This window comes from Papaver somniferum, chromosome 8, assembly GCF_003573695.1.
Source record: "Papaver somniferum cultivar HN1 chromosome 8, ASM357369v1, whole genome shotgun sequence".
Lineage (NCBI taxonomy): Eukaryota > Viridiplantae > Streptophyta > Magnoliopsida > Ranunculales > Papaveraceae > Papaver > Papaver somniferum.
Genome location: NC_039365.1, coordinates 5,914,420 through 5,923,687, shown reverse-complemented (window position 1 = coordinate 5,923,687; position 9,268 = coordinate 5,914,420). Strand labels below are relative to the sequence as shown.

Here is a 9,268-nt window from a genome sequence, read left to right as displayed (position 1 = left end):
TTGACAATCACTCATTAGTTGACTAGTAGGCGACACCTAGAAAAATAACCCCTATATTTTTATTTGTATTAGGTCGAAAGGAAAACCAAACACAAAAATAAAAAAAGGGGTAATTTGCGTTACCTCTCCTGGAGAAGATCATAATTTGAGTTACCTCCCCTACAGAAAAAATATTAGTAAAACCTCCTCTCGTCACTTTTTTCATCCAAACCCGGTTAGCTGAGTCAGCTGCTTCGTACAGCTGGATGCTCTTAGAGGAGGTAACTCAAATTATGATCTTCTCCAGGAGAGGTAACTCAAATTATGATCTTCTTATCTAACCGGGTTCGGATGGAAAAAGTGACGAGAGGAGGTTTTACTAATATTTGTTCTGTAGGGGAGATAACTCAAATTATGATCTTCTCCGGAGGAAGTAACGCAAATTAACACTAAAAAAAGGAAACACGTCACATGGTCATTAATTAGAAACTGCCCCACTATTCACGGATGTCTGGGACCCACATACTTTTTTTTTCTCTTCTTCTCCTTCTTCTTCGTACAGTTTTCTTATCTCGCAGCCTCTGTTAGCGACTTTCCTTCTCTTTCTCTGGAATCAACATATTAATTATTATTTTCCCTCTTCACCTTTCAAATTTTGGTTTCTTCATCATCACAGCTCCTGGTTTCTGATCTGGTTTTTTATCAGTAATTTATCGGTAAGTTTTATATTTGATTTTCTTAATTAAATTTTTCTTATTCTTTATCCTGTTAATTACAGGTAATTAATAGAAGCATCTGAATTAATAAATTGAGATTAGAATTTATGGGTAGTAATCATTGAAACTGTATCTTTATTTATGTAGAATCAATCATGGGTAATGATTGATGGTTCTAATTTATCAGCTTAATCAATAAGCTACAGGCTTTAGCATATTCAATAAAGGATTCATTTTGATATTAAAGTTTAAAACTTCATTGGTTTTCAACAACAATATGTGTTTTGCGATTGTGGGTTTAGATTGAATTCAGGGTTCGTACTTTGACTAACCCTGCATCGAATTATGCTTGTTTTAGGTTGATTTCTCGGTAGTTCCTGAGCTCAATTTGAGGTTCATAGGAGAAGACAAAGAAGGGAAGTAGAGAAACAGCTCTCTTGAATCAATTTTACATTAGTTTTTATCATCTTTTGATGGGTTGGATGGAAACATAGAGCTTGAGCATATCAGAAGTGAAAGAAAAGTCAATGGAAAGTTCTACGACAGCAGCTGTACCGACTGTTTCTAATGGTTCCACAATGACACCGGATTTGAGTATAGAGAATAAAGAGAATTCTGAAGCTGTTGTTAAGGAAATTGTAATTAGTCCTTCTGAAGTTGGAATCACTCCGATATCTGTTTCATTTGAAACATTAGATGAACAAGTTAAAGACACACCTCATGGAGGGTCTATTGCCGTGGAGGATGTTTCGGTAAATGAAGCAACATCATCACTGGGAGATGCTCCAGGCGCTCCTACGTCTTGTTTATCTGAAACAATAGATGAGCCGTCAAAGGATGTAGTTCACCAACCGAATGGTGTGAGCATTGATGAGGTTTTTGTAAATGATGTAACACCTTCTTCTAATGCCTCCAGTGAAGTAACAATATCTGCATTGGATGTTAATAAGATATCACAATCCGACGAGCTTAAAATGCATCAGACGGTGGTGCCAAATAGTACAGCACACAAGTCCAATGTTCCGGGCTCAAAAGCAAAACCAACTTCGTTGCACAAGGCACTGGTGGATACTGCAGCACCGTTTGAATCTGTTAAGGAAGCAGTATCCATGTTCGGAGGAATTGTGGACTGGAAAGCACATAAAGTTCAGAGTTTGGAGGTGTGTATTGTGCACTATGTTTGCTTCTAGCAGTTTAACTTCTACAATTGCATTCAACGTTTTTTATGTGTTGTGATATAGATGTGTGATAACTGTTTTAGCATGAGAATAGAATTGTTTTGTTTCTTTCTTTCTCCTTTTCTAGTTTCCGCATTCACTATTCATATGAAAATGATGCGCTGAAGTTATGATGGGTTCCTTTTGTTTGTCATTCCAGTTTATATCGTTATATTGGAAAACATTGTCCCTTTAATCTGTAGGACTTGATGGTTCTTATGTTGTGAAGATATCGGGTTCTAGGCTTCTAGCACGAACTTTTCCTTTCCATCAAGTTTGTTAATTAAGCAAATTCCTTTGCAATTTAACATGCATAACTAACAAAGAACTTTGTAAAATTTGTTGACCACTTCTCTGGATCAATTATGATTTCTTGGTTGATTTCAATGTGCTGAAATTTATATATGGCTTGGCTCAGAGGCGCAAAATTCTTGAACAAGAACTTGGGAAGGCGCAAGCGGATATTCCTGAGTACAAAAAGCAGTCAAAGATTGCTGAAGACTCAAAGACCGAAGTACTAAATGAACTTGATAGCGCGAAGAGGCTTGTAGAAGAATTAAAGCTGAAACTAGAAAGTGTTCAAATTGAAGAACAACAGGCAAAACAAGACTCTGAACTCGCTTTGCTAAGAGTTGAAGAGTTGGAGCAGGGGGTTGGCGATGAAGCTAGTGTTGCTGCCAAGGCGCAACTTGAAGTTGCCAAGGCAAGGCACGCTTCTGCAGTTAAAGAGTTGATATCCGTGAAAGATGAGTCGGAAAAGTTGCGATCAGAGTATGCTTCTTTAGTCGCGGAAAAGGACATAGCTGTCAAGAGATCTGAGGAAGCTGTTTCTGCTTCCAGGGAAGTTGAGAAGACTGTAGAGGAACTGACATTACAGCTAATCACAACAAAGGAATCCTTAGAATCTGCGCATGTTGCACATCTCGAGGCAGAGGAACAAAGAATCGGTGCGGCTATGGCCAGAGAACAGGATTCTCTCAATTGGGAAAAGGAACTGAAAGAGAAAGAAGAAGATCTAAAGAGGCTAAATCAGCAACTTTCATCAGCAGATGATCTCAAATCAAAGCTGAAGTCTGCAACAACATTGCTGCTCAATTTGCAAGCAGAAATAGCAGCTTATATGCAAGCAAAATTGAACCAGGAAAGCGGTGAAGAAAACGAGACCTCGAAAGATGAGCTAGGGGAATCTAAGAGTAAATCACATACAGGTTTACAAGCAACAATTTCTTCTGCAAAGAAGGAGCTTGAAGAAGTAAAGCTTAATATCGAAAAAGCAACAACCGAAGTAAATCTCTTAAAGGTTGCTGCAGTGTCGCTTAAATCAGAGCTTGAAAAAGAAAACTCAGCACTTTCAGCAATGAAACAGAGGGAGGGAATGGCATCCGTAGTAGTTGCATCTCTGGAAGCTGAACTAAACAGGAACAGGTCAGAAATAGCCGTAATTCAGATGAGAGAGAAGGAAGCTCGAGACAAAATGATCGACCTGCCAAAGAAATTACATCAAGCAGCTCATGAAGCTGATGAAGCCAAGTCACTAGCTAAATTGGCTCAAGAAGAGCTTTGGAAAGCCAAGGAAGAGACAGAGCTAGCCAAGGCTGGAGTTAGTACTATTAAAAGCAGATTACTTGCCGCTCAAAAGGACATAGAAGCCTCTAGGGCGTCGGAGAAGTTAGCCCTAGCAGCAGTGAAAGCCTTAGAGGAGAGTGAATCAGCTGGTTTAACTGGTTCGGACGAGGCATCTGGTGGTGTTACACTTTCACTTGAGGAATATTATGAACTGAGTAAGACAGCCCATGAGGCCGAGGTGCGGGCTAACATGAAGGTGGAGGAAGCTTTCTCCCAGATAGATTTGGCCAAAGAATCTGAAACAAGAAGCTTAGAGAAGTTGGAGGAAGTGAACAAGGAAATGATTGCAAGGAAAGAAGCATTTACAGTGGCATTGGAGAATGCAGAGAAGGCCAAGGAAGGGAAACTAGGGATAGAACAAGAGTTGAGGAAGTGGAGATCTGAACATGAATCCCAGCGCAAAAAAGCCAATGATTTAGCGGCTAGTCGGGGAGAAATGCCAAATCTTCCACCTAGAGCTCCAAGGAGAAGCTTCGATGTGATAAAAGACACTAAAGAAGCAGAAGTCACTCTTCCTGCAAGGTCTCTCTCCAGTTCGAAATTATTTGCACAAGAAGATTTCTCAGAAACCGAGTCTTCTCCAGAAGTAATGTTGAAGAAGAAGAAAAAGAAGAGATCATTCTTTCCACGTCTGTTATTGCTCCTGAGAAAGAAATCAGAAACACCAGTATCGGCGTAACTCTCATATCCTGATTGTATGTATACATGTTCATCGTTATTGTGTTGTTGTTACATATAATGTTTATGTGCTTTTGAGAGAATAATATACTGCTGAAAGTTGATCCAGGGAGAAATATGTGTAATGTGTCCATGTATAGTTTCGATTCGGAGCTAGGTTGTGTGTGTGTATTGTCCATGTATAGTTTTGATTCAGAGCTAGGTTGTGTGCATTAAAGGATCATTCGGAATAGTATGTATGTTTGAGGATGTACTTTGATCTGTATTATTCGCCATAAATGAAGATTGATTTTTGTTTCTTTAGTTTAACAATGTTATGAGCTCAGATTTTCAGTTTCTCCATTCATGGCAGCTCAACTTTGGCAGAGATGAACACCTAGATATCGTGTAGCTATGTGAAGGATTACAGTAGCTTTTTCCAGTTAAAAAGAAGAAGAAAACAGGGAAAATGGTTGGAACTTAGTAACTTGCAATTCCCTGTAGCTAAACTCCAGGCAGATCATGATGTCAGAGCAAAACGGTTTTTACCCTAAATCATTGATATCCATATCTTCTTCCCATCCCATGGCACACAGTTTTGAGCACTACTTTATATGGACCATTTCTGTGTTTATGAAGCATCCACATAAACTCACAAGTTGACAAGACCCATACCCTGGCATCATTATTGTGCAGCAAGGTGTATAAAAAGGGTATCCATTTAGCTCCTACTTCTTCACATTCTTTTCTCAATTTGCAGAGTGAGTGAGTGAGATTGAAAGATATCATCATGGTGGGTTCTTTTGTTAGAGGAGCTCAATCCATCAACTGCAAGATCCTCAAGTAAGAATTTCAAAGCCATTACTTCCGTCGCGGATCTTTTACATTCTGGTTCTATAATCTTGTTCTTATCTTTTTACAGGGCAGTCCAAAGGAAAGGCTACCACAAAGAGAGTTCTCCTCATGGAAGTAGGAGCTCTTACCATCTCCATGGGGACGGTGAAGATGCATCGACGACTCGGTGGGTTCCAGACAGTCGCACTGGGATTTATTACCCCCAGGGTCATGAGAAGGTGATAGAAGACATACCAGTTGGTGCAGCAAAAAAAGTTGAAAAAGCTCAATGGTTGTCATACACAGCAAATGCTCAGCTTTCAAACCGCAAATGCTCAATTGATGATGCTTAAATGATGTAGCCTTGCTCGTAAATTCATACTATTGTTATTGATTTAGGATGCAAGAAAATGCAAAGCCTAGAAATGATAACTATTATGAACATCAAGAAGATTTGAATAATCGATTATGAATTCAGTTGATTCGCTTTCGAAAGGTTTCAAGTAAACATCCATGGACCGAGGTCTGGTCAAGAATTTATCATAGCAATAGTTTCAGGTATGTCTTGATTTTAAAAATGGTGACAAGACAAGTACTCCAGATACTTCACAAAGAGAAGAAACAAAAAAAGAAACTGTGTTGCGGTTCAGAAAGGGTCTTGCATCAATATTCTTATTTTGGCCGTTCATGGCTGCACAACTTTGCCAGAAATGCAAAACTTGGCCCTCTCACCCCTTCCAGTTTTCTGCATCTATGAACAGATATGGGACAAGAACATGTAGACATATGCACATACAATTTGTAACTCATGTTTAGATGCCTATGAATGAGTAAAACCAAACACAAAAATAGAATCATATGTTTTCAATTCATAAAAGATGCACAAACCAAAATGCATCAAATGCTAAGGCACTGCACCAGAGTTTAACCAATACATAATAGAATCAGTACATTAATAACAGTCTCTCCCACATTAACCTAAATAAAACTCAGCCAATGATGATCAAAACTACCTTTCGTAAGGCGAATGATCCAACTACATACTGCCACATTCTCTTCATTTCTTCATAGATTCAACCCTGCCATCATTATTACCCAACATCAAATACTTGTCTTTTCTAGTTAATCCAGTGCATTCAAATCCAAGAGTTCCACCTAGAACCTTCTGAACATGATTAGCAACATCAATGGCTGATTTCCCACCGGTTTTCACCGTCATTTCCTTGGGTAGACTGTCAAGAAATGTTATCTCATATGTAGGTCTCGGGTTCATGAAATACCAATATGCATCCCAGAATTTAACCCCTCTGACGCAAGTACCATGGAACATGTTCTGTTTCGTGTTGATTGCAACCGGAACGATGCGGTCACTCAACTCTGCAAACAAGGCACTGAATCGGAGTAGAAACGGTTCTCTGCACGTTGTTCCTTCTGGACAAACCACTAAATCACCTTTCTGAAGTAATGCTGAAATCCTAGCTGCATCGGCTTCACGGTCACGAGTTAACGAAACGGCTGGAATCGGTGAAAGGAATTGAGAGAGTTTACTGACACTGTATGTAACACAAGAGACTTTACGACCAAGGGCAATTGCAATAACAATTGGGTCTAATGCTGTTCTATGGTTGCATACATAAAGATTTCCTTGTGTACCATGGGATGGTTTAGGTGGTGGTGTTCCTTTAATCACGAGTTTGATACCGAGTAATCCATATGTGTATCGAACGATTCGTTCAGGGAGAGGAAGATTGAAGTAAACTCGAAAGAGTGAGAGAACAAAACCAAATGGAAGCCATAAGAATGTGATGAGTATGTTCAGTGGATCGGGTCTTTGAACGAGTCTACCGTCGTGGAAGACGATTCGGCTTTTGAGTTCATCCATTGGAACTGGTTTTGCTGATGGGTCTGCAGGTACCATATATCCTTCCTGTAATAGTAGCAATTTTTATGTCAGAGATATATGCAGGCAGGCAGTAATTGCATGGCAAATATGGCATTACACATGAAACAATTCAACCATGGTCAACTCTGAACCAAATTGGAAAACCAACTTTGACTCATCATTTAATGAAATTTCAACCCACAAATCATCAATTTCTTGAAAATAAAACAAATCAGGGTTCAGATCTGAAATTTGAGAATTTAAAATTATAGAATGAATTAAAAATTACCTTGCAAAGGGACATGAAATCATGATCAGTAGTTCTATCACCAATACCAAAATCAGGTCCATCTTCACCTTCAAATTCCTTCAAAATGGCAGATCTTTTCAACTTACTAACCAAAACCCCAGGTTCTTTAACATATCCAGTAGCTCTACCTGTCTTTGGATTAACTTCAATTTCAGTCCCCAAAACTTTATCACAACCAAGAAACTCCTTGACAAAATAATCCACCATTACAATTGGATTAGCAGTAACAACAACTTTCCTCTTACAATTCTTGAACAAATCCCAGCTCTCCTGTCTCACATCTGCTGCGTAAAATCTAGGCAACACGGCCCGAGAAACCAATTCGATGTCGCGGTATTTCAAACCGGAGTAAGAGATGTATATCATGATTTTAATACCAAGTGATTCTGAAATGAATAGATATGAAAATATAATGAGAGGGGTTGATAATAAGAGGATTAAACCTCTTAACAAACTACCAGCTTCGATTGCTATTAACATGAAATATGGAAATGAACTTCTTGAGATTAATAAAGTTCCATCAAGATCTGCTGCTATGGACTCTGTTCCTCTGATTATATGATCTTTGCATTGTTTGATTGATGGAAATTTGGCCTTTGAAGCCATTTTTGGAGAAATTGGAGAGATCAGAGAAATGGGTTTGGGTGAGAGAGAAAGATGAGAATGGTGGAGGAGATGAATGGGGATTTTAATGGGAGAAACTCAGACTCAGAGACTCATTTATGGAGGGAAGATGGAAGGTGGGAAAGTGGGGGAGGTTTTAAATGATGTTGAGTACGGTGGTAAATTACTTTAGTTACCCCTTGGGGTTGTTTGTTTCAGATTCTGTTTTTTTGTTTTACTTAATTTTTAGAATTTTGGTCAGTCAAATTTTGTTACTTGTCGTTCTTTTTTGTCTATCTTGAGTGGTAAAAATAAACAAAATATGCTTCTAGAAAACTATTTGGACTTGGTGGTGTAGTATAATCCACCAAGAGGAATTTGTGCGAAATTTTCATGACAATTGAATACGAATATTGTTCCATGAAATATACTTTATTGAAACATAATTTTCACAACCAGACTAAAAATAAATCTTGGAAGAAAAATTACAAGAGAAATCTCAGTATTTTTCTCGGCGAATGCAGAAGAATTATTCAGATATAATGTAGGATTTTAAATAGCGAAGATGCATTTGGATAGAGAAACATCACAACATGGCATGTCTAAAATTTGGGTATAGGTACACAAATTGGTTTTCTAGGACAAAAGTGTGAATTATTAGGAAAAAAAAAAAGAATGTGAAAGAAGTCAAAATTGTGTGGTTTAATTCTTGTTAGTTGTTACAGCCAAACGAGCTAACTGTGGGTCATTTCTGTGTTCCAAAATTATGTTCTCTGACAGCAATAAACCACTACTATAAATGTCGTTGGGGCAAAATTGGTACTAGACTTTCTAGTACTACTCCCTCAGTTCTCTTTTAATATCCTGATTTTGTTTTTAGCGAAATTTCTCTTTTAATATCCTGATTTTGTTTTTAGCGAAATTTAAGAAAATTAAGAGAACTAATCATTGAAAATGGTCTTCATGACACTTGTCAATAAAAGAAGTGAGCTGAAATGGTCCCCATGACACTTGTCATCAAAAGAAGTAAATTGAGTAGTATTATAAATAACTAATCATTTAAAGTAATATTTGACTTTCCCAATTAAGAAACTAGTCTATTTTTTTGAAACTTTTATTTATAAAAACTGGCATATTAAAAAAGAACATATGGAGTATATTTTAAGACTCTAATATAATATGGGGATGAATTTATTGCGTGTGCTTGAATACGATGGTTTCTTGTCGGAAGCAGAATAAAGGTATGAAAAGGGCTTGGGATTGTGGTTGAGGAGTTGATGAAGAAAATAACAAGGTAGATTATAGCCACACGGAATGAAATCCCATCCAACTAGAAGAAATGGATTGATTTTTTTGAGACTTTCTGATTGGAGCCAGCTTTGCCATTATCATGAGTCCCTAAATGGCTTGAAATCTTAGGATTCGGTTCCCAAGTCTAGCGGTC

General features: G+C 38.0%; 3 protein-coding genes across 3 annotated transcripts; 2 read left to right on the top strand and 1 right to left on the bottom strand.

Moving 5' to 3' along the window:
- The first annotated feature begins 546 nt into the window (after positions 1-546).
- LOC113304271 (protein WEAK CHLOROPLAST MOVEMENT UNDER BLUE LIGHT 1-like) lies at positions 547-4,519 on the top strand. The gene is made up of 3 exons (XM_026553344.1): positions 547-695; positions 1,054-1,855; positions 2,331-4,519. Exons 2-3 carry the CDS (start codon positions 1,223-1,225, stop codon positions 4,215-4,217), a joined length of 2,520 nt encoding a protein of 839 aa, XP_026409129.1. The 5' UTR covers positions 547-695; positions 1,054-1,222; the 3' UTR covers positions 4,218-4,519.
- Positions 4,520-4,840: 321 nt separating this feature from the next.
- Positions 4,841-5,443, top strand: LOC113304273. Its single transcript, XM_026553347.1, has 2 exons — positions 4,841-5,038; positions 5,118-5,443. The coding sequence occupies exons 1-2, from the start codon at positions 4,986-4,988 to the stop codon at positions 5,380-5,382; spliced, it is 318 nt and encodes a 105-aa protein (XP_026409132.1). The 5' UTR covers positions 4,841-4,985; the 3' UTR covers positions 5,383-5,443.
- A 425-nt stretch (positions 5,444-5,868) lies between these two features.
- Positions 5,869-7,938, bottom strand: LOC113304272 (probable glycerol-3-phosphate acyltransferase 8). Its single transcript, XM_026553345.1, has 2 exons — positions 7,201-7,938; positions 5,869-6,956 (listed from the first exon to the last, which is right to left on the bottom strand). The coding sequence occupies exons 1-2, from the start codon at positions 7,825-7,827 to the stop codon at positions 6,087-6,089; spliced, it is 1,497 nt and encodes a 498-aa protein (XP_026409130.1). The 5' UTR covers positions 7,828-7,938; the 3' UTR covers positions 5,869-6,086.
- Positions 7,939-9,268: the final 1,330 nt, after the last annotated feature.

Coding starts and splice junctions, on each gene's coding strand:
- LOC113304272 (XM_026553345.1), bottom strand. CDS start 7,827: ATGGCTTCAAAGGCCAAATTTCCATCAATCAAACAATGCAAAGATCAT. Junction 6,957..7,200: donor ATTTCATGTCCCTTTGCAAG/GTAATTTTTAAT, acceptor CTACTATTACAG/GAAGGATATATGGTACCTGC.
- LOC113304273 (XM_026553347.1), top strand. CDS start 4,986: ATGGTGGGTTCTTTTGTTAGAGGAGCTCAATCCATCAACTGCAAGATC. Junction 5,039..5,117: donor ATCAACTGCAAGATCCTCAA/GTAAGAATTTCA, acceptor ATCTTTTTACAG/GGCAGTCCAAAGGAAAGGCT.
- LOC113304271 (XM_026553344.1), top strand. CDS start 1,223: ATGGAAAGTTCTACGACAGCAGCTGTACCGACTGTTTCTAATGGTTCC. Junction 1,856..2,330: donor ATAAAGTTCAGAGTTTGGAG/GTGTGTATTGTG, acceptor GGCTTGGCTCAG/AGGCGCAAAATTCTTGAACA.